The sequence below is a fragment of the Bombina bombina genome, chromosome 4 (genome assembly GCF_027579735.1).
Source record: "Bombina bombina isolate aBomBom1 chromosome 4, aBomBom1.pri, whole genome shotgun sequence".
NCBI lineage: Eukaryota > Metazoa > Chordata > Amphibia > Anura > Bombinatoridae > Bombina > Bombina bombina.
This window is the reverse complement of record NC_069502.1, coordinates 970,346,267-970,372,074: the sequence shown is the minus strand read 5'-3', so window position 1 is coordinate 970,372,074 and position 25,808 is coordinate 970,346,267. Positions and strand designations below refer to the sequence as shown.

General features: G+C 36.2%; 1 protein-coding gene across 1 annotated transcript in view; it reads right to left on the bottom strand.

Moving 5' to 3' along the window:
* Positions 1–1,776: 1,776 nt before the first annotated feature.
* The window catches only part of RIN2 (Ras and Rab interactor 2), a 330,034-nt gene continuing 306,002 nt past the window's right edge, over positions 1,777–25,808 (bottom strand). The window contains exons 11-14 of the mRNA XM_053712006.1: positions 11,534–11,839; positions 7,655–7,786; positions 3,416–3,579; positions 1,777–2,912 (exon numbers count right to left, since the gene is read on the bottom strand). Coding sequence (XP_053567981.1) covers positions 2,586–2,912; positions 3,416–3,579; positions 7,655–7,786; positions 11,534–11,839 — 929 coding nt within the window. The 3' untranslated portion in view covers positions 1,777–2,585. The remainder of the gene's footprint in view (positions 2,913–3,415; positions 3,580–7,654; positions 7,787–11,533; positions 11,840–25,808) is intronic.

Genomic DNA, 25,808 nt, shown 5'->3' with positions numbered 1-25,808 from the left:
TCCTGCTATCTTTATTTTAAAAAGAAGACATCTAAGCGTTTTTTTTTTATTCAGAACTCTGGACAGCACTTTTTTATTGGTGGATGAGTTTATCCACCAATCAGCAAGAACAACCCAGGTTGATCACCAAAAATGGGCCGGCATCTAAACTTACTTTCTTGCATTTCAAATAAAGATACCAAGATAATGAAGAAAATTTGATAATAGGAGTAAATTAGAAAGTTGCTTAAAATGCCATGCTCTACCTGAATCATGAAAGAAAAAATTTGGGTACAGTGTCCCTTTAATATAACAGTGTTTTTATGCAAAACTGGGGAATGGGTAAAAAAGGGATTATCTATATTTTTAAACAATAACATTAAAATATCTTAGAATTGTGCAGGCACTATGAAAACAAACTATTAATTACCACTGTATGGTATGTAAACATTAATAAAAAAGTAGATCTAAATAAGATATGGGAGAAAAAAACACACGATTTAGATCTAAATAAAGCATGGGAGAAAAAAAAAACACGTAGAAAATATGATTGGAGATTCTTAAATGTTTAGTTAGTTAGATATTAACTATTTTTTAACTTTACTATTGTAGAACACAATTCTATAGATTGTTCACAGATTGTTTCAATTGATTATGCTTATTATTGCCTAATGTGTCCTTAAAAAAAGAAATGTGATGACAGGCAACCACATTTTCTTTCATGATTTTGATAGAACATACAATTTTAAACAACTTTTCAATTTACTTCTGTTCTCAAATTTGCTTCATTCTCTTGTTATCCTTTGCTGAAGGAACTACTGGAATTTAGCTGAACACATCTAGTTAGCCAATCACAAGAGACAAACGTGTGCAGGCACCAATCAGCAGCTAGCTCTCACTAGTGTAGGATATGTGCTTATTCTTTTTCAACAAGAGATACTAAGTGAACAAGGTACATTTGAAAATAGAAGTGAATTTAAAAGTGTCTTAAAATTACATGCTCTGAATCATAAATTTGACTTTCCTATCCCTTTAATTCATAAAATATTGAAGTTAAAAATCCCCTTAAATGCAGATATCAGTTATTATTTTATACTGTATTTTCAGTGTGGGTGGGTTATTAAATTGTGCTTAGAAGCCTGATGTCTTTGGTATACTCTTTATAATGATGTAAAAATAAAAACAGGGGCATGTGGTAGAAAACAAATATATTTTTTTCCTTTGAGATGTATGTTTCAAATAAATACAAAACAGCAAGAAGAGCAAAGCAATGCCTCTTTGCTTTGTACATTAATACAATGTGAACAGTCTGTTTCCTATTTGCAGTAATAATCTCAAAATATCATGAACCAGCCATTGCTGTAGTGAACAGAAAAAAATATTGCTGAAAGATATAATACATAAGTATACAAAAAGAACGCAAGGGACCACCATGCCGGCACAGTTGGTTCAGCCTTGTGACATAAATAACGATATCACTGGCATTATTGCTTCTAAATTAATCTACCGTAGCTGACATTATCCTAAGACAATCATGGTTAAAAGCGAGGTTCGTCAACTCTATAAAAAAAACAACTTACAAAACAGTAAATCTTTAAGAAAAAAAATATATACTATATACATAATACAAAAGTTGTGATGAATCCCTCTCCTTAATTGCAAAATGAATTGAGAGTACATGGGGAATACATACATAAGAGATGACTGGTCTTAAAGGGATACTAATTTTTTTCTTTCATGATTCAGATAGAGCATGCAATTTTAAGCAACTTTCTAATTTACTCCTATTATCAAATTGTCTTTGTTCTCTTGCTATCTCTATTTGAAAAAGCAGAAATGTAAGCATAGGAGCCGGACCATTTTTTTGTTCAGCACCTGGGTAGCACTTTCTAATTGGTTTCTAAATTTAGCAACCAATCACTAAGTGCTACCCAGGTGCTAAACCAAAAATGGGCCGGCTCTTAAGATTAAATTCCAGCTTTTTCAAATATAAATGTCAAGAGAACTAAGACAAATTGATAACAGGAGTAAATTAGAAAGTTGCTTAAAATTGCATGCTCTGTCTGACTCATTAAATAAAAAAAATGTGGGATTAGTATCCCTTTAAATGAAAAAATGAACTTCAGTGCCAACCAATTGCAGTTAATCAAGAAATATTTTCATACCCTTGCTCTTCTCCTTGAAAAGTAAGTAACCCGTTTAGAACTAAAAAAAAAAACACAGGCACATTTTTTTTTAAAAAAAAAGTCCTCCGTACATACATTGTCCTTCTAGGAAGATGGTGGCATACAGATGATGAATGGCATGAACATTCCGTTGGTAGTGAAGACCATTCTTCTGTCCCATAATTTAGACATTTTATAGAATGTACAGGATTCTAGACTGTTGAACTCAAAAGTGCTCCTCAAACGTGTTAACTATCCTGTCTAGGACATTTAAACAGGTACTCATGAGTTAACACAACCACATGTTCTATCTGTATTCACCTAATAGCTAATGCAGGTGCAGAATGCCCAAAAACGACGAGAATTCCTCCTCTGTTATCGTATCAGAAGCGGCAGCCAGCTATCTATGCTGTAAAACCATGATAATAAATGACATAATATCTACAAGTCTGTATCTGACATATCTTCATTATCATAGCTGATGATACCTTTATGATTGTTACTGATGCGTTTGTACACAAAATGGAAGACTTGGAGATGAGGCCGACTGTGTAGCTCAGCTTTGATCTTTTGGGGGTAAGTATCCTCGCTTAATTGCTGCCAAGTGTCATCAATGTAAAGGAAGAGTCCGTAGTCTGAAGGGTCCTGTACTTTAAATCTCTGTGCGCACATTTGGCAGACCTCTTCGGTGGTGGTGTAGGGTTTCACTATAAGTGTTTTGCCAGTGCATCCAGACTCAACTTCCTGTAGGGCAACTCTCAGATAGTTCTGTATGGAAAAATATACATGTTATAAATTTGGTGTATTATACATATGACTTTGTCTGCCCATGTTAACATATATGCACAATGTTGATAAAGGACCTAAAGGTCTGGATGCCTACAGTTTCACACCTAACAATCATCTATTCATTAGTACATACTTTTTGCTGTTTGCAAGATACCTTTCTGGTTCAAACACATTTATCACATTAAAATATTGTAGTATTGTTGCCCCAAAGCCTAAGGCGGGTAACCCCTATTCTAAAACAATCTTTCTCACTGTAGATAATGCGATGTGCCAGGATTTTAGAATCTCTGTGCACGCGTTCATATACATAATCACTGCCCCAGCTAGTAAGATTTATCCTTATGAGCCAGTAATACATTTATTATGATTACAGACAATTACATTTAAATTTTAGATAAAAATAAGAAACTTGCACTATAAATATTAATGAATAATTATACCTAATAAAGATTGTATGGTTTTACCTTGTTGTGGTTGCATACCTGGAAATCATCAATAGATGGGATGTCCCTGTTTGTTGTTCTCCTTTTGTGCCATTGTTTTAGGGTATCCCTGGTCTCTGAGTTAAGCAGACGGGCAGCTTGCTCTTCTTGGAAATTATTTATCAGTGAGAGTGCTCCGTATGCACTTGTCAAATAATAACCACCTATAGGAAAATAAACACAAAAATAGAAAATATTGTACCTAAGAAACTTGTTTACAGCCTTCTATAACAATCAAGTTAGCAAGGTGTTCTGTGGCAATATTTTGAAATGAATTTAAAGGGACATAAAACACTTAAAAGGGACACTAAACACACATTTTTTTTCTTTCATGATCCAGATAGATCATGCAATCTTAATCAATTTTTCTTCATTCTCTTGGTATCTTTATTTGCTTACGAGCCAGTCCATTTTTGGTTCAGCACCCTGGGTAGCGTTTGCTGATTGGTGGCTACAGTTAGAGAATTTACTTTTTAGGCTCTTTAGGGAGCAGGGAACAATGAACAATTTTTATACCACAGCAAGAGGTGTTTAATGTTCTTTTAAAGGAGAATTGCACTGAAAAGTGTGTTTCATTTTCCATAAAATAGATATTTGCTGAAAGTAAAAAATACATAAAATTCGCACCCTGCAATACGCTACAAAATGATTGCTTGATCAGTGCAGAAACAAATTTATTTCTGCCCCTAATTGGCCATGTAAGGGCAGATATTGCCTTGTGTGTGTTAACCCGACACTGTGAATTAGGTCTAACACGGTGTTGGGTTAGCACGCATAAAGACTGGCTAACCTCGATATTTAAATATTACTTATGAAATATTAAAAAATATTAATACATCTGGTGGTTCCGGTTCTGTTGGGAGGAGCTAGCGTCGTAATGGTGGAGTCTGGACGCTAAGAGCCTGAGATAGGAAAATCTTCCCTTCCACAAGCCCGTTGTTGGAGTGAACTAATACTCCCTAGGGCAATTGCATCATATCGGTGGTGCTGGTGGCGGAACGGCGGAGCAAGCAGCGCGACTCAGCTGCATGAGTCAGACCCCTAAACAGAGTTCCGTACTGGAGATACTATAGGTCTGATCTATGACCCAGAAGTCCGGAGTGTGGGCGTGGGACTGGATATCGTTCCCTAAGAGATACCGATGGTAAAGAGCTGCAGAGCAAGCGTGGGGCCAAAGGACGTTAAATCGATCTGTGAGGTGAATCAAAGGGCAGGCCTCGATTGTTGGAACACCGTTAAGCACAGTGCACCGCTCAGGTGGATAGGAGTGGCGAGCTGAGCGGAGGATTGACTTTGGCCGCAAACGAAAGGGGCTTGGATTACTACATATACGGCTTCCCCCGCCATCACAGGAGATCAAGTGATAGTTGCCTGAAGATAATCCGGTAGTACTGCGGGGCACAACAAAAAATATTAATACATTTATTATACATACTGTAAAAAAATTAAATTTATATATATATATAAATATATATATATATATATATACAACTAAAGAAAGAAATCCTAATAGAATGGATTTATCAATGTCTGGCGGCAATTAACATTGCACAAGCAGTTCTTGTGACCTACTTGTGCAATGCCGCCCCCTGCAGATTCATGGCCAATCGGCCGCTAGCAGGGGGTGTCAATCAACCCGATCGTACACGATCGGGTGGATTGATGTCCGCAGCCTCAGAGCAGGTGGACCAGTTAAGGAGCACTGCTTCAAAACTGCTGTTTCATCAGCATCAGGGGGCCATTGGCCCCTAAGTCCATTATATACCTCACAATAAATGGCCAAAGTAAAGAAAAGACAGAAAATTGCAAAAGAAAAAATATACTACATGAAAACCAAAAATAATAATAAAATCATATACATATTCAAAATCCCTGGACATACAATTTATTTATACAATCACATGTAAGCTCAAAAAGATGGCAATTCCCAAAAATAGACCCCTGTGCACATCAAAAACTATCTAGAGAGCTCTCTAGTATAACTGAGTTCAGGTATAAAGACACTGGTTCCTCTTCAAAAGATAATAGGCTCCTAGAATCCAAACTTCATATGTAGCACATGACAAGCTTGCAGTTTTCTGTCGTTTCTTTACTTTGGCCATCTATTGTGAGGACATAGGTGTGTGCCAGATAGGATAGTCTTTTCCTGAATAGAACGGACTTAGTCTCCATTCTATTAGGATTTCTTTCTTTAGTTTGATTGTTATTTTCACTATACCCGTACACAATCTTCTATAGCTTATTTAGATTTTTTTACAGTATGTATAATAATGTTTACATTTTTTAAATAGTTTATATGTAATATTTCAATAATGCATATTGAGGTTAGCAATTCTTCATGCGTGCTAACCGGACAACCCGTAAGACCTAAAGTGCAAAATCTGAAGCGCATTACACATATTTTACATTCCTATGTTCTTCACATAGAGAGAGATAAATGATCTCATTTATATACTTTTAGAGACCAAGGGGTTTAAAGACTGAGCACTCCACTTTTCTTGTATCTCTATATATAAGTGATAATGTAAAATAGATATATATACCTATATATTTATAGGCATAGATAGAGGTATATATAGGTATACATAGAAATATGTATTTACAATAATAATTACATTGTTCTGTATGTGAACATTGGAATGCAAAATATTCATAACTCCTGCCAGTTTAACATGTGAGCTATAGGTGTTTTTTTTTCTTCTTCTGCATATGTTAAAAAAATAGTTGGTTACTGCATGTCGGATTTTGCTCACACCCAGACTTTTAACTTGCTTACTTCTAGCGAAGTTTATGATCAAGCAAAATCGCTAAATAGCACGCCACTTGTAATCTGGCCCTAAGTGTTAATTGTTTTATCTGACATCACAGTACAAGTATTTTCTCGTACTGAGAGACAAAAACATTAGTTTCAGGAAAAAATCTATTTGCGAGCAGGGAAAAGGCAACTTCAGGAAGGGAGGTGGTTATCTATTTCATAACACTCAGTCGGCAGGATGGAATTATTTAGTTCAACTTAACCATAGAATGATACAGGAATCTTACAATGGAAAAATAAAAGCGGCCAAGTAACCCATTGCAGGCCAAAGAAATTTGTTGTTACTGCATGTAATAAGCAAGAATCCATATTACATCCTTATGCACAGACTGGCTATTTGATTACAGTTCCTTTAAGAGTTCTTTCCCTATTCATGAAATATTTGGGTGTGTTGTTCCGGCTGCAGTGGAAATAAATACACATGCAATTCAAATTTGCAAAAACGCACACTAACATTTAATTACTGGCCATTTTCTTTAGCTGTAACCACTAGAATAGTAGTAGATGCGTAAAAATGCCAAGTATTTAAACTTTATAGAATAAATCCCTTTATGGTGCTTCATGAACACAAAGAGAGCAGGTATGTAAGTAGGTATGAAAGTAGGTATGAAAGTAGGTATGAAAGTAGGTATGAAAGTAGGTATGTAAGTAGGTATGAAAGTAGGTATGAAAGTAGGTATGAAAGTAGGTATGTAAGTAGGTATGTAAGTAGGTATGAAAGTAGGTATGTAAGTAGGTATGAAAGTAGGTATGTAAGTAGGTACGTAAGTAGGTACGTAAGTAGGTACGTAAGTAGGTACGTAAATAGGTATGCAAGTAGGTAGGTAAGTAGGTATATAAGTAGGTAGGTAAGTAGGTATATAAGTAGGTATGTAAGTAGGTATGTAAGTAGGTATATAAGTAGGTATATAAGTAGGTATGTAAGTAGGTATGTAAGTAGGTATGAAAGTAGGTATGAAAGTAGGTATGAAAGTAGGTATGAAAGTAGGTATGTAAGTAGGTATGTAAGTAGGTATGTAGGTAGGTAAGTAGGTATATAAGTAGGTAGGTAAGTAGGTATATAAGTAGGTATGTAAGTAGGTATGTAAGTAGGTATATAAGTAGGTGTGTAAGTAGGTATGTAAGTAGGTATATAAGTAGGTATGTAAGTCGGTATGTAAGTAGGTATGTAAGTCGGTATGTAAGTCGGTATGTAAGTCGGTATGTAAGTAGGTATGTAAGTAGGTATGTAAGTATACTGTTTCTGATTGACTCAACAACCATATTCTAATAAGGAGTGACAATGCATTGCACCAGGGTGAGCAAATGTAACTATGGGTTTAACACATAGTAAAAGGGCTAATTATAATCAATCAATACAATATGTTGCAGTCTTTGTTGTTAAATATTATTAAGTTGATTGCTTTAGATTAAATTATCATTACCTTCACCGTGTAGAAGAGCAGGGTCCAGCAGTTCCATCATATATTCAATCTCAATGTCCAAATCCAGCATGTCGCATTGCGCAATCACATAGGTCAATACCGGCAAAAAGTCATCAGCTCCATACATCCTCCCTTAAAGGAAAAGGAAAAAAAGATATCATATAAGTATACTGAAGCATAAAGTCAGTGTTACTTGGCCATTCAATAACTATTATACTATTTAGTATATTTAAATGCATATAAAGTTCAAGGATTTAAATTATTTGAAATATTTATTTTGCACAAAAGTAATTAGTGAACTTAAAGGACCTTTTGTATGTGTAAATAGTTAGCATCAGTATTGAATTGCCAAACACCTGCATAATTTAAATGCTTTCTTAATGGGTTTCAAATCTCAAACATCAAACTAATTGGGCAATATATTTATAATATATCCCTTGATTGTAGCCAGTTAGGGCTAGCTGTAAATTAGTTTGTGCAGTGCTCTAAGTAATCTCTGTGCAGTTTGTAGCTGCTTCAGAAATATGCAGCATTTTGTACAATACTTTACAGAATCTGACTTTCAGCCTCTCTAGTGAGAATGGGACAAGCACAGTTTTACAGCAAATGCAAGATATGTTACAGCAAACACAAGCAAATTAAATAATTACTTTTTTATTAATTAATGAAAATATTCTAACCTACTGTAAGTCCCCCTTCTACAAGCATGTAAAGCCTATTTATGCAAGCTGCACCTACTAATGTTAGAGGTTTCCTAAGAGATAAAATACTTCCCTATATGGTGTGTAGAAGTCAGTGATTTCTGCATCATGCTAAGCAGCGTGGCTGTGTAGAAGATATGTAAATACTTTAGGAGTGTATTAGAGGGAGGGCATTAGCACTATGTAGGTTCATACACTGTTATATACATTTTACCTCTGTTATTACCTTGTATCTAAGCCTCTGCAGACTGCCCCTTTATTTTAGTTCTTTTGACAGACATGCATTTTAGCCAATCAGTGCTGACTCCTAGCTACCTCCACGTGCGCGAGTACAATGTTATCTATATGGCACACGTGAACTAACCCCCTCTAGCTGTGAAAAACTGTCAAAATGCCCTGAGATAAGAGGCAGTCTTTAAGGGCTTAGAAATTAGCATGTGATCCTATTTTGGTTTAGCTTTCAACAAAGAATATCAAGAGAACAAAGAAAATTTGATGCTAAAAAAAAATTGGAAATTTGTTTAACCCCTTAACGACCAAGGACGTGCAGGGTACGTCCTCAAAAAAAAGGCAGTTAATGCCTGAGGACGTACCCTGCACGTCCTCGGTGTGGAAAGCAGCTGGAAGCGATCCTGCTCGCTTCCAGCTGCTTTCCGGTTATTGCAGTGATGCCTCGATATGGAGGCATCCTGCAATAACCCTGCATGGCCATCCGATGCAGAGAGAGCCACTCTGTGGCCCTCTCTGCACCGGACATCGATGGCCGGTATCGTTGGTGGGTGGGAGCTGACTTGGGAGGCGGGTGGGCGGCCATCGATGGGCCGTGTAAGGTGGAGGGGGGCGGGATCGGGGGCGTAGCTGACGGGGGCGCGCACGGGCGCGCGCGCGTGCACATAGGGCGGCGGGCGGGCGCGTGCACGGGGCGGGAGCGGGTGGGAACCGCTATACTACAGAAAATAAATGTAAGTATGTGGGGGAAAAGGGCAAAATTAAAAAAAAATAAACACCAGTCAAAGGGATCTTGGAGGGGTGGGGGGTTGGTATTGGGTGGGGGGGGGAGCTACACTACAGAAAAAGGGATTTTTTCTTAAAAAAAGCACATTTTTTTCTAAACTGGGTACTGGCAGACAGCTGCCAGTACCCAAGATGGCGCCCATTAAGGCAGAGGGGGAGGGTTAGAGAGCTGTTTGGTGGGGGATCTGTGAGGTTGGGGGCTAAGGGGGGATCCTACACAGCAGCATATGTAAATATGCTAAAAAAAAACTCAAAAAAGCCCAAATATACCTTTTATTTTAGTACTGGCAGAGTTTCTGCCAGTACTTAAGATGGCGGGGACAATTGTGGGGTGGGGGAGGGAAGAGAGCTATTTGGGAGGCATCAGGGGGTCTGATGTTTCAGGTGGGAGGCTGAGCTCTACACTAAAGCTAAAATTAACCCTGCAAGTTCCCTACAAGCTACATAATTAACCCCTTCACTGCTAGCCATAATACACACTTGATGCGCAGCAGCATTTAGCGGCCTTCTAATTACCAAAAAGCATCGCCAAAGCCATATATGTCTGCTATTTCTGAACAAAGGGGATCCCAGAGAAGCATTTACAACCATTTGTGCCATAATTGCACAAGCTGTTTGTAAATAATTTCAGTGAGAAACCTAAAGTTTGTAAAAAAGTTTGTGAAAAAGGGAACGTTTTTTTTAAATTGATCGCATTTGGCGGTGAAATGGTGGCATGAAATATACCAAAATGGGCCTAGATCAATACTTTGGGTTGTCTACTACACTACACTAAAGCTAAATTTAACCCTACAAGCTCCCTACAAGCTCCCTAATTAACCCCTGCACTGCTGGGCATAATACACGTGTGGTGCGCAGCGGCATTTAGCGGCCTTCTAATTACCAAAAAGCAATGCCAAAGCCATATATGTCTGCTATTTCTGAACAAAGGGGATCCCAGAGAAGCATTTACAACCATTTGTGCCATAATTGCATAAGCTGTTTGTAAATGATTTCAGTGAGAAACCTAAAATTGTGAAAAAGTTAACGTTTTTTTTTATTTGATTGCATTTGGCGGTGAAATGGTGGCATGAAATATACCAAAATGGGCCTAGATCAATAGTTGGGGTTGTCTACTACACTACACTAAAGCTAAAATTACCCCAAAATGCTCCCTACATGCTCCCTAATTAACCCCTTCACTGCTGGGCATAATACACGTGTGGTGCGCAGTGGCATTTAGCGGCCTTCTAATTACCAAAAAGCAACGCCAAAGCCATATATGTCTGCTATTTCTGAACAAAGGGGATCGCAGAGAAGAATTTACAACCATTTATGCCATAATTGCACAAGCGGTTTGTAAATAATTTCAGTGAGAAACCAAAAGTTTGTGAAAAAATTTGTGAAAAAGTGAACGATTTTTTGTATTTGATCGCATTTGGCGGTAAAATGGTGGCATGAAATATACCAAAATGGGCCTAGATCAATACTTTGGGTTGTCTACTAAAAAAAAATATATACATGTCAATGGATATTCAGAGATTCCTGAAAGATATCAGTGTTCTAATGTAACTAGCGCTAATTTTGAAAAAAAATGGTTTTTAAATAGCAAAGTGCTATTTGTATTTATGGCCCTATAACTTACAAAAAAAGCAAAGAACATGTAAACATTGGGTATTTCTAAACTCAGGACAAAATTTAGAAACTATTTAGCATGGGTGTTTTTTGGTGGTTGTAGATGTATAACAGATTTTGGGGGTCAAAGTTAGAAAAAGTGTGTTTTTTTCGATTTTTTCCTCATATTTTATAAATTTTTTTATAGTAAATTATAAGATATGATGAAAATAATGGTATCTTTAGAAAGTCCATTTAATGGCGAGAAAAACGATATATAATATGTGTGGGTACAGTAAATGAGTAAGAGGAAAATTACAGCTAAACATAAACACTGCAAAAATGTAAAAATAGCCTTGGTCCCAAACGGACAGAAAATGGAAAAGTGCTGTGGTCATTAAGGGGTTAAAATTGCATGCCCTATCTGAATCATGACAGTTTAATTGTGAGTAGACTGTCCCTTTAACACTTCAGATCACTTTTTTTTCTGAATGCTTCACTACACAGTTGTATTGAGGACATCTTGATACTGCCCCTTAAAACACAACAGGAAAACTGTAATAAGCTCTACCTGAGTTATTCTCCATGCAGGTATAAATCAGCTTGCACACGCGCAGGAGTAGCATCACCTTCTTCTCTGGCGAGTACATTTTCTGCATGGTCAAAAACTTTGCTTTGATCTTTTCTACATCCACAGAGTCTGGTGTTGGGGTAAATACTCCCAGTTCCTGAGGGGTCCTCTGCCTCACTAGCTGCAGGTTATCTTTTAGCTGCTTCCAGGAGCCATCAGCTACGCGGAAATCCTTCAGCATTGTTTCAATATGGTTCTTCAGTGGTTTAAGGATGCATTTATGCATTGCTTTCTCCAAGACACCATCTGAAACATAAAGCAAGCTTGGTGTCAACTAGAGTCGTGCATACAATGCAAATGAATATACATTTTATCTCTTAACAACTTGTCATTTTATTGTTTACTATTGTTCACTGAAAATAGCAAATTCACAGTAAGAAACATTAAAGGGACATTGTACACTAGAATTTTCTTTGCAGAAAATGTTTTGTAGATGATCTATTTATATAGCCCATCTGGGAGTGTTTTTGTAACAATGTATAGTTTTGCTTACTTTTTAATAACATTGTGCTGATTTTCAGACTCCTAACCTAGCCCTAAAGTTTTAGATGTATACTGATGTCTACAGATTCCTGCTTCCTCCTGTTTGTATAATCTGTATTTTCATATAGAGGGAAGGGGGGGGGGGGGTGTCTGTAGTTCTTGTTTTCCCAGCCCCTTTCACTGGGTGTCTCAGCCAAACATCATCAACAGTGCTAAACTGGGAGCTTCTAAGTAAGTTTTTAAAAGGTTTTATGCTGGATTTTTAGATTAGTATCTGTGCATATTCTTCTTTATATAGTAGTGTATTACATGCAGTTATATGAAAATTGGTGTATACTGTCCCTTTAAACCATTTTTATCTATCTACCTGTCTATCTATCTATCTATCTATCTATCTATCTATCTATCTATCTCAAACAGTTAATATTAGACTATTATTACAGATAGCAGTATATTTAATGTATATACATTAAATATACTAAATTTAAATCTTATTTATAAAGCCCCATATAGTTATTCCAAGCTAAACATAAGCAGCACACAATTATTTTTTTTGTCACATTTCCATTGACAAAAGGATAATCAGTCACTCAGAGAATTACATATATATTACAAAATTAACAATGAATACATCACTTTATACTACTAATAACACCTCCCTGTCTGACAACCATAAGCACAGGTGATCTTTGTGAACCAACGCATTTCACAACACATCTTTACACTATTTATACCTTTAAAGCAGTATACCTTAGTTTAAATCTATCTGTAATAGCATCAATGACATGAATTAAGAGCTTTAAAATGACATTTGAAGTGAATTACAAATATTGTATGGTTGCACTTAAGAGCTCTATGTCTACTTTTGTTATTTATCTGATCACTTGCATTCAATGCAAAATTCAATATGTAGGTCTCACCACGAGAGATATTAGATCCAGGATCAGAGAACACCTCTCCACAATACGTGTTAGTTCAGCTTCTCCTCCCTTGGTACAGCATTTTGCTGAACATCATAATAAAAATCTCAATACGTTTAGGTGCCAGGCTATTGATATGGTGCGCTGTCCCAAATGAGGGAGCAATAGAAATAGAGTGTTGTAAAAAAGAGAAATGCTATGGATTTAAAAATCCATAGCATTTCTCTTTTTTACAACACAACTGGCCACACAAGTGTCCCTAGGGTTAAATTCAGAATCTTATCTGATTAATTATTGAGAATAGGATTACAGGTGGCCCTCGTTTTAAAACGGTTCAATTTACACCGTTTCAGAATAACAACCTTTTTTTCCAGTCATGTGACTGCTATTGAGAAGCAGTGCATTTATTAAAATAGCCAGTAGGTGGAGCTGTCCGCTTGTGTTGCAGCAAAGCCAAGCAAGCTGAAATTAATCAGTTTAACCAGACCTGAGCTATCGAGCAAATTTCAAAGGAACAAGATCTTCCTGTCTATAACTCAGTCCAAATTGGAATGCATAGAAATAACTGTTTGCAGAAAAATGCAATCTCCCTCACTTCCCATTGACTTACATTATAAACTGGGTTTCAATTTACAACCATTCCTTCTGGAACCTAACCCCGGCGTAAACTGAGGGCTACCTGTATAAATATAATAACATAAATATAGATAAATATATGTATCAGCTACTCTCGTGCCCTGCATCTGGAGCTTCAGTCATCTACTTTTTGTACATGTGTGTGTTAACATCTATGCCAGTGTTTTTCAACCAGTGTGCCGTGAGAGATCCTCAGGTGTGCCACGGCAGACTGACAACAGTGTTACATATTTTTTAAACTTTGCTTGTTTTTTACTCCCAGTGCAGGGGTAGTTTGTAGGAGGCATGGCATAACAGCATAATACATACAGTATGTGTGTGTTTGTGTGTATGTGTATATATATATGCTGTATTAGGCTACAATGTGTGATTTTTTTAAAATTTTGGGATGGTGGTGTGCCACGGAATTTTTTAATGTAAAGAAGTGTGCCACGGCAAAAAAAAGGTTAAAAATCACTGATCTATGCAATTGTTTTTTACTATGCTGATAAGGTATACAATTGCATTAGCACGTTCATTAAGGGGGATCTGCAAGTCTACAGGTTCATAGGTTTATGGAGTTATGAACTAATGAACATACCTGTCGGTATAGGGGCGTTTTGGTTTTGTATATATACACACTTCCCCTTTAACGTATATATGTACCTTTCCCCATGTATTACATATACATTCTAAATTATTACATCTAATTTAGCGCTACCCCCTCTCTTTATCGGTACAACTGCTTTAGTTTAGACCCTTCAATGTACATATATGCATTTGTATCCATATGTAAAAGAACATTGTAGCATCATTATACTCTCACACGCTACCAAAGACGTTTTATATCTGAGGGTGTTTATATACATTATATTTGTATTTGCGTACATTGACTGCATTAATGCCCTTAGCACCTCTATTCATTCTATATGTATATATTCACATTGGTATCTATATAAGTCAATCAAATGTTTTGCAATTGACTTTTTGTATTGATCTATTTTATTTATCTGCTTATGCAGACTATTTCTCTCCTTCTCTTGATCTGCCCCAATTTATGAATTTATGAGTTTAGTATCTGAGGTAAAATATGTGTATATAATCTGAAATATACTAATATCCTTGTCCCATTGAAGTTACCGTTGTTTTAAATGCCTCAAGCTGGATTGTTTTACTATTGGGTTTTACCAATTAGAAATAATGCACCTGTATATATTGCACACCTGTGGCAGGTAGCCGTTAGCAATGATTACAGAGTTTATCTGAAACGCGTAAGCGAGCCTATCTGCTTACCAGCCAGAGGTCAATTTGGATTGTTTTTAAATACTTTGCTGGTTTTTAATGCTTTTATGAATAAAAGCTAAGTTTTACTTTATCATGCTGCTGTCAATCTACTTTCTTTGGTATGGTGCACTTAAGAGCTGGCATTGTACATTGCACAGCTTGTTTTTATTTTCCAGCTGCACCAGCTATAAGTGTTATGTGCTCTGATCAACTCTACTGACCTAAATAGGAAAAACCAAATATTTAGCAACAACTGTCACTTTGTCATTGCCAGTGTCATATGTGCTGCATTGCTTCTCTCCGTGCATTTAGGATTTCATAAAACAGTTAATCTGGGCAAATATTTAGAACAAAGAAAAAAACACAAAACAGTGTGTTATAAAGATTAAATAAAATGAGCGCATGGGTCGGATATGAAATAACTCTCACACAATACTCTTGTCACAGCTGCTTTCTCACCCAAAGAACCAGCAGAGCGCTCCCCATGGCTTATTTCCTGTGACAGTCTGCTGGACCCTAACAGAAGAGACATCCTGATTTAGGGGCAGCCTATCAGACATTACATAAAACCTTGAGTGTTACTGCTTTCTATCTGCCATGAGTTCCAGTGAGAGTACAGCAATATCAATGAGAGTGTGTCTGTAGTATCTGCTACCTACAAAATAAATGAGACATTTCACTTTTCATTGCTCACATTATTGCATTGTATTTGCACAGTATGGCTGACTCTAGCTGAGCTACAGATATTACAATGCAACACATTAGTTAGACCATAGGCTCTTGTAGCAATAGCTTGTTGTTGCAACAAACTTTAGTAAATCTAGGCCGTCTTGTACTTAGTATTTAGCAATGTTTGTATTTTTCATGTGTATGTTATGGATTAATGTATTGCACAGACAATAAATGGAGCCTCTGTCCTTTTTTGCTGTGACTTATGATTGTATAACTATGATACAGAAATACGAAGGAATATAAAAAAAATCAATTCCATTGTCTTATAGGTCCATTACTTAACAATGTCATTGCTTTATAGATACATTACTTAGCAATACAATTGCCATATAGAAAATGAATCCATTTGTGGACAGAACTTAGAGTCAATATGTTTCTTATATTCATATTCATTCTAGTGTGATATGTGTCTGTATTTATAATAGTTTGCCAGAAAAAGTCACATGCTATAGAACGCTGATTGTTCAGCATAACCTGCTGATTAAGATATTGCAACATACTGAAATAGCAGGACGTATATGAAGCAATCCTGACACTTGGTAAAAATGGTCACATGTACACACATTTGGTAGTAGTCTGAACTGGCGTACAGCATTATATTTCCAATGTACAGAAATAGAGAGACACACAAACAAACCCTCATATATATATAACGTTTTATTGTCCCAAAATACTTTTAGTCATTCATTATTCCTCATACTCTCCCACAATTCCTCTTTGTTCCTCCTCCTTTCTCTTCAGTTTATCTTTTTCTATCCGTTTCATCTCTATTTTTTTTTTATTATTTTCAGCTCTCTCACCAACTCCTAGTATAACAGAATCAGCCCGAGGGCATATCATACAAATGAAATATTTATACACGTTAAGCCCTGGGAATGCTTATTGCATTTAAGGCTATGAAATAACTCTGTCTAAACAGTTTATCTTATTACGAATTGCTGAATGTGGTACTTGTTTGCCAAAGGCTACATGCATGAAATTGTTTTCCTTGTTAAATTGGAAAAATTACTGTAATTTGCCAGTAAGTAATAAAAGATACATTTATGTTGAAAAAAGTAAATATAGCATAAGATATCATGTAGTTTACTAGTCTTTGAGCATGAGCATTGCTAGGATCCTAATAAATCTGGGGCTGTAGCCCAGTGGGAACAAAAATCAATGATAACATTTCAGCTTGAATAATAGTGGTAGATAGATGGAGTGTGGTCAAAATCATCCCAGTGTGACATGCTACAAACAAACTTTTTACTTACTCACAACCCTAAACCCCTCTATCTGTGTCTTCATATGTATGTATATGTATTTAGGCAATAATCACAACCTGTGAAGTACTAGACTCAGAGCTTGGTAGGCCACACTCAGGGCTTCAGCTCCTAGAAACTACAAAAAAATGTCTCAGTCTTTAGGTCAGCTGACCCAGGTGGTTACCTCTTACACCATCATTAGTAGAGAGGCAGGGGAGTCTCTTAGACATGGGGATTATCTTCACATATATCGTATCTGGGAAAATGGAAGATTAATGTACCAGTGTTGGTGGTATAGCACAGTTAAAGGGATGCTCAAATGTAAAATGTATATGTTCTATTTCATTAGTCCATGTAATGTATGCATCACTGAAGCTAGATAACCCACAGATCAATCATATGAAATAGTAAATCTCATTGGCACACAGTAGGTAAAAATTAGTAATGAATTCACACCCTTTAGCTGTTAGTATCACACATAAAGCAACAAGTTAACCGCTTTATACCAACAAAAACAAACAGATCAACCATTTTACACCCATTAGTTGTCAGTAGTATGCAACAGGTATCATGCATCTCTTTTATACATCCCTTTTGTAATGCAACATTTATAACTGTAGTGTTAATCAGTGTATAACTTGACACATCTGACAGCTGCATACTTGTGCCGTGACGGCAGTCATATTTTAGGTACACTCTAATTGCTCTCATTAATTAACCCTTACTGTTTAAACTCTGCTTAACCTTTCTGTTTAACTCAGTAAAGTGCAGAACACCACTGCAGTCTCCTCTAAATAAGTATTATTCATCCCTTGATCATAAATTCAAATGATTGAAGAGGTGGAAATATGATTTATACATGATGTGGGTATATAAATCAAGTCTCTGTATCTAAGAATGTTTGCATATAATTAGTATGCTACAACATATGATAATGAGTGCAAACATATACAGATTGTGCGTAGTGCCTGTGGTTATCTACATGGTATGCATTTATATACACCCTTACTTGCATGTTTTACTTGAGTAGCTTAATGTCATATTGAAATAAGATCACCCACTCAGAACATGCTAGAAAAGGGTATTATCTCCTTAATAAGCTTGGTCGCCTCTGTGAAATGCATTTTCTGCTGAAATTCCATTTGGTATGGATGATAGTACAGTTAGTAAATAGTCTCCATGGAAACACATTTCTGTAAAATAACCTCCTATTTATAGTCTGCCTCCGTCTGCAAAGTTATGACAAATATGTCTTAGCCTGATATCATAAACACCAATACCCTCCTAACATTTTTAGAACAATATGGCTTTCAAAATATACTGCACAAAAGAAGCAGTTGGACTTAAAAGGGGTACAACATCCAAAACTGTTATCATATATTTAAAGAGAATGTTTTACTAACACCAAAAGTAGTTTTTGCATTAAAAGAATGTGATATGAAGCCAAGGAAAACATACTTGTTATTGTGGCACTCGTGCATGTATCTGCAAGCACTGACTCACCATTCCTTACTAATCTTACAATCTTTAGTGTACGGGTGCATGTTATGGGCATGACTATATATGTTTTCGTCGTGCTTGTACCCAGCGGCATCCACACTAGTATGTACTTGCATTTAAGACAGCTAGAAATTCTCCAGTGCCAACCAAAACGGGTTGTACTTGGCTGCAAATTACAGAATGTAAAATTAAAACAGAAGAAAGTGAACTGCAAATTCACCTATAAGCCTAGCAAGGTTTACTCTTCAACAAAGGATACCAAGGGAAAATAGCAAATTTGTTAATAGAAATAAATGGGAAAGCTGTTTAAAACTGCATGTCCTGTTTACACCATGAGAGTTTAATTTAGACTGTTTATTTAATGCACCAAACAAGTGCACCGATGGGTGAATGCACCCCTAAGCAGCTGCTTGCTTTTTCCTAATGGCCCAGGTTCTCCAGTCTAACAATACAGATGTGGCTTATCCACCATGTAAAATCTACACAAAGTTCACTTTAAGACTATATAAATGAATATAGGTTAACATTTTTTTTAAATGTTGTACTAAAGCTTAAAGGGACATGAAATCCAAAATTTTTCTTTCATGATTTTGGTAGAACATACCATTTTAAACAACTTTCCAGTTTACTTCTATTATACAATTTGTTTCATTCTCTTGGTATCATTTGTTGAAGGAGCAGCAATGCACTACTGGTTTCTAACTGAGCACATAGGTGTATGTATATGCAGCCACCAATCAGTAGCTAGAACCTAGGCTCTTTGCTGCTCCTGAGCGTACCTAGATAAACCGTTCAGCAAAGGATAACAAGAGAAGGAAGCAAATTTAATAATAGAAATAGGCATTTAACATGAACCACTGAAAACGTGTAAAATGCAGCAACCAATGAGGATGTTTAAAAGGCATGAACCAGAAAGCACCTTTAAAAGGAATGAGCCAATGAGGACCTTTAATAGGCATTGATTAATAAGATTGTTTAAAAGGTTTGAACCAATGAGGACCTTTAAAAGGCATGACCCAATGAGGACCTTTAATAGGCATGAACCAATGGACGATGTTTTAAAAGGCTTGAACCAGTGAGGACCTTTAAAAGACATGAACCAATGAGGACGTTTAAAAGGCAGCAACCAATGAGGATGTTTAAAAGGCAGCAACCAATGAGGATGTTTAAAAGGCTTCAACCAGTGAGGTCCATTAAAAGCATGAACCAATGAAGGTATTTAAAATGCATGAACCAATGTGGACCTTTAAAATAAGTAATTTTGCAGAAATTAGTCTGATCAAAACTTAAATGCATTGCTATACATTTCGTATTTCATTTTTATGTCTCTAACGGACATGCTTTTTTATTCCCTTATAAATAATGTTTGTCCTCAGTTTATAGTCTGATAAACATGTGACACCATATTCCTAAGTATTTAGCATATTCTAATGTAGTGACCTTTTGCTGGGAGACATATTTTATAAAGCAATATAATCTGCTATTGGATGCCACCCATTTAAATGGAACAATAGTGAGGTTACCACTCACAACAATGCTATTGTTTTTTTCTAATGCGCTTGCAGCTCTCCTCAAAGTCATTCTTTTTAACCTCTTAAAGGTGCTGTTGTGTAAATCTCTGCTTCTTCATATAGAGTGCACTGTCTTGGTGCTAAGGCGTTATCAAACCCATTGGTTCACATTAGACAGCTGTATCCTGCGCTTATGGTTAACTTACACAATACCGACAGGGAACTTTACATTTATGCAGCAGCTGCATTGCTCTAAAATATTCGTCTAAGATTTTCTTTATATATTTTCTGTAACTTTTAAATTGTTTAAAGGAACTAACAAAAATATAAAGGTATTGTGCAACAGTTCTGCAAAAAACTGGAAGTTATTATGTATTATTTATTATATTGTGCTCTATATTATATAATGATGCCTTACTTCCATGTTCCTTAACCTTTATCATGCAAACATCTTTTGAACATGTGCATATATTCCTTTAAAGTTAAATTATAAAGCACACCAGTAGCTGATAGAAATAGCTCATAAAGAAAAGGGTAATTGAATGACTTTCATTTGCCATTGGACATACAAGAAAATAAAATGCACTCCAGCTGTATTCATGAATTTGCGTGATCAAGTTAAACACAGCAAAACTGAGTATGGCATACTAAAACAATGTAAGACTATTGACCCTACACTACTGTGTGCTTAACCCCATCAAAAAGGGTTAAACACACAGTATAAGTGCAGCTTGGGACCCGATGCTGATCGTATCAGCAGTGCTACTCACACAAACTAGATGTGCAACTAGTGCTGCTGATTGGATCGTCAGTGGTTTCCATTTGGGACAATCAGTGCTCCGCGGGTTCTGAGCAGCACTACCGCTGTGTTTTTAACCCATTTGCAGGTGTTAAGCACATAGTAGTGTAGGGTCAATAGGCTTAAAATTACATGCTCTAACAAATTTTCCTGTTCTTGCATAATTCTACACAGTGATTGTTTAGATAAGAGAAAAAACTAATTTACATCTGTTCCTAACTGGCCACAGCAAAGGGCATGAACCTCAAAACAAATTCTCTTTAAAAAAATAAAAACAATCCACTGTATATCTGTTATTAAATGTACTTTGTTGTCTTGATATTCTTTGTTGAAGAGCATACCTGAGTAGGGTCAGGCGCATGCTAGCATCTGGAAGAAGGATTTTAAAAATGTGTAAACACTACTGTCATCTAGTGCTCAAACATGTATAAGATTGTAAAAAAAAAGCATTCTTGCAAAACTGCTGTTATGTATCGTCTCAGATGGATGCATGCTCCGAAGCATGCCTAGGTATGCTCTTAAACAAACAATATCAAGAGAACAAAGTAAATGTAATAATACAAGTCAATTGGAAATATTTTTTTAATTGTAACCCTGTCAGAATCATAACAAAAAGATTTTTAGTTCTATGTCCCTTTAACAACAACCAGTAAAGACCATAAGTAGTCAGCAATAGTCTCTATACAGTATAGAAACTATGAAGAGAAATATAAAATAAACAAATCACGTCTAAGGATGCCTGAGCTCAATTTCCGATAAATCTTTTTATAAACCATTTCCGTTAGCCAAAGGGTTAAATATGGCAGGTTTTCAAGCAACCACAAACAAAGCCAATGTCTTTTGGGCACAGCCATAAATACTAAGTTGGCACAGCTGCAACTTATTTCTCCTCAGGTACAATCCAACCCAGCAGTAAAACTTCTATCATTCTGCGGCTTTTGTCTCTTCTTGCTTGTGATGGCAAACCACAGCTAGTTTCAGCCATTAGTCATTGAGTTTCTGTCTGCATTATTAGGCAATGTGTGTGGATCCTGCAGAGAGATACAAGTTACAACACACTAGGTTTCATGGATGTTGAATAGAGATGCACGGTGGGGTTTAACTATCTTGCGTGATTCTTTGTTTACATACTGACTTAATCACCAAAGTCTTTTTGCTGGGTAAAAATAGATTTATGAGAAAGTTTAGTATCATATTTGCTCTAGAAATGAACGTTTATAAATAGAATCTGGTATCTTGTTAAGACAGGTAGAGTATGCAACAATGTTCTACCATAACAATATAACTCTAACCTAAAAGGGGAGGTGGCCTAAAGTATTTACTGTATCAGTGTGTGACTTTTAGAATAGCTTGGTCTCTAAAAGGGATCCGAGTACCCTCATTTAAACACTAAAACACGGCAAGCTGACAACCACCTCTGTAAAATGAGGAGTCGCACATCTACGTTTCTGACATGTGAACTGATTACCATGGCAACAATTATCACCTGGTAGAACCATATGTATATGGAGCAATATTTGACATCCTGTCTGTTGCCACCCCACAATACTTAAAGGGACAGTATACACTCATTTTCATATAACTGCATATAATAGACACTACTATAAAGAATAAGATGCACAGATACTGATATAAAAATCCAGTATAAAATGGTTTAAAAACGTACTACGAAGCTTTCAGTTTAGCTCTGTTGAAAAGGCAGTTGGAAAGCCCACTGCAAGATGGAAATAAGACACTCCCCCTCCCCCTTCTTTTGCATATGAAAAGACCCTTTACACAAACAGGAGCAAGCTGGAGAAGGTAGCTGACGGTATTCACATAAAACTTTGGGGCTTGGTTAGGAGTCTGAAAATCAGAGCAATGTTATTTAAAAATAAGCAAAATTATACATTTAAAAAAAACAAAAAAAAACTTTATGGGCTTTATAAATAGATCATCTACAAAACATTTATGCAAAGAAAAAAATGAGTGTATAATGGCCCTTTAAGGGGAACACGAGACCCTTTATTTGAAAGCAGCAATCCTCCTCTTTCAAATGAGTGTCCCTGTGTCCCTCCAGCTGCCATGTGATTGTCATTACAACAACAAATATCTTACAATATTGGCCTAGGTTTTTCGTGAACCCTATCAATTACCCTATTTGAAATATGTTTTAAGACCCCCTCATTTGAAAGAAGAGGTTCCCACTATTCAAAAAACTGGTTTCAAGTCCTTATAGCTGTTACGTGATTGTCATAGTCATAAAAATCACCTGCCAGCAACGGCTAGTATCATTTTGTTGTCAATGGCAGGGGTTAATGTTTTTTGTTTTCCTGAGCTAATAAAACGTGCAGGTATCAGAATAAATGGGAGAATTATATGAGATTTAATTTTGTGAAAGTTTATGTAGGTTGTTTCTGTTTTCTTATTATTGTTATCATTATTTTTGTTATGCTAAGTAAGTTTGCAATAAATTACCACTGACTGTGCATATATTGTCACCTATTTGTGAAAGTAATTCTTTTGAATTAAATTTGGTGGAATTTTCCCATTTTCTGGTTATTTATACAACCTAAAGGTATTTTCTAGCACTTTGTCAGCTGGAAAAACAAACAAACCATGCTTTGTGTGGGTACCTCAAAGCAAATGTAGAAAACAGCACCAGATATACGTGGCTCGTGGGGCACGGAACCCAGGATCTGCCTTATCCTGCAGACACTCCAAACAAAGAAATAAATAGTTCCAGCCGCCAGTAGATTAAAAGACCTTTATTTTCTCATAGGCTAGGGTCTTAGACAAAAATACAACGTTTCAGGCCTGCATACATGACTAAGGGCCTATAGCAGGCCTGAAACGTTGTATTTTTGTCTAAGACCCTAGTCTATGAGAAAATAAAGGTCTTTTAATCTGCTGGAACTATTTATTTCTTTGTGTGGGTACCTCACAGAAAATGCTCTGAATCTGTTGTTTAAATTCAGTAAGTATAAAAGACTAGGAATGCCTTCAAATAACAGGGGTGTGCATGATTCAGAGCATACAATTTTAAACTATAAAATTTACTTCTATAATCAAATTGTCTTAATTATCTTGTTATACTGTCTTAAAGGGAAGCAATGCACTGCTGAGAGCTAGCTGAAAATATCAGGCGAGCCAATGACAAAAGGCATATTTGTGCAGCCACCAATCAGCAGCCAACTCCCAGTAGTGCACTGCTGCTGTTGAACCAAGAGAACAAAGCAAATTAGATAATAGAAGTCATTGGAAAGTTGTTTAAAATTATGTGCCCTACCTGAATGATGAAAGTGTAAATTTGACCTAACGGTCCCTTTAAGAACTGACAAATCTAGTGAAACAAATTCCGGTTATCCTAAGAAGGTGACGTTTGTCTCATTAGAGAGCCCTTCAATCCAGGACACTTTCACAAAAAAAAAATCTTATCTTTACAAACATTGCTGAGAAACTGCATGTAAAGCTCGATATTGTACTTCTACCACATGTTTAAAAGGGAAGATATTGGGAGATTTCTAACTGATTATTTACTATCATTTGTGTGCAACCAAAAGACAGTGATAAAACATGCTGTTATTTCTTTCTAGAGATCGTTTCCATCAGATATTGTGTGGCAGTGATGAACCAACATGTACTGCCTGCAAGTTATCTTGGTAGCTTTAATGCAGAGACATTGAGATGTGACTGCACTAAGCAGCTTATTGCTATTACCTGAAGCCTAGTAACAGTTTTATTCACTAATTACATATACTCTACTCTGTTCCAGTTCAAATACCAATCCATTCATTCTACTGAAGTTTTATAGCAAAGAGTTCATTAAAAATGTGTTTAATGTTATGAGTTGCTGAGGGTAATTATTATTTGTATAGGGATTAGATGGAGTGCATGAATATTTGGCTGAAGATTGAGATTGATTTAATTAGGAATGGCAGAAAACATTCTCTTAATTATTACTAGTAGCAAAAACCCAAATCATGGCATTCATGCACATTCCAAACAATTAAAACCATTTAAAGAACTTCCTTTGCCAGCAGTAAAAAAAAAAAAAAAAGACTAGAATGATATAAATTCTAGCATCTGCTTGTTTAATGTGGGTGGAAATTCTAATATATAACATTCACATAACTCTCTGCTTAGGTCAACAGTGCCAGCCTAGCATTCCTGTAGTAGCTGGGCCTTGGGACGCTGAGCAAATAGACCAGCTATGGGGCAAGAGCCAGCCTCTCTGAAGATACTCTATGCGTAGGCATGCTTCAATCAATACTCAAAGGAAAAGATGTAAAAGTGATTGTAAACGTTAACCAACTAAAGCCCAGTATCAAATAATACTCTAAAAAACAGGGTAACTGTAATTCATTAAAGTTTACAATGATGCTTATTTTTAAAAAATACTTACCTTTGTGTTATGATAAACATAACGCTTTCTTTAGCAGATCTCAGACGAATACGGCTTGCTAATGAATATCGATCTGCTAATGAAGCAGCAGGTGCGGGCAGAAGATTAGCGTTATGTTTACCATAACGGAAAGGTAAGTATTTTATAAATTAAGCATCATTGTAAACTTTAATTAATTAAAGTGCCCCTGTTTTTAAGAGTATTATTTTATACTGGGCTTTAATTTGTTAACATTTACAATCACTTTAACAGTATTACTTAAAGGGACAGTCTAGGCCAAAATAAACTTTCATGATTCAGATAGAGCATGTAATTTTAAACAATTTTCCAATTTACTTTTATCACCAATTTTGCTTTGTTTTCTTGGTATTCTTAGTTGAAAGCTTAACCTAGGAGGTTCATATGCTAATTTCTTAGACCTTGAAGCCCACCTCTTTCAGATTGCATTTTGACAGTTTTTCACCACTAGAGGGTGTTAGTTCACGTATTTCATATAGATAACACTGTGCTTGTGCACGTGAAGTTATCTGGGAGCAGGCACTGATTGGCTAGACTGCAAGTCTGTCAAAAGAACTGAAAAAAGGGGCAGTTTGCAGAGGCTTAGATACAAGATAATCACAGAGGTTAAAAGTATATTATTATAACTGTGTTGGTTATGCAAAACTGGGAAATGGGTAATAAAGGGATTATCTATCTTTTAAAACAATAAAAATTCTGGTGTAGACTGTCCCTTTAAGCTAGGG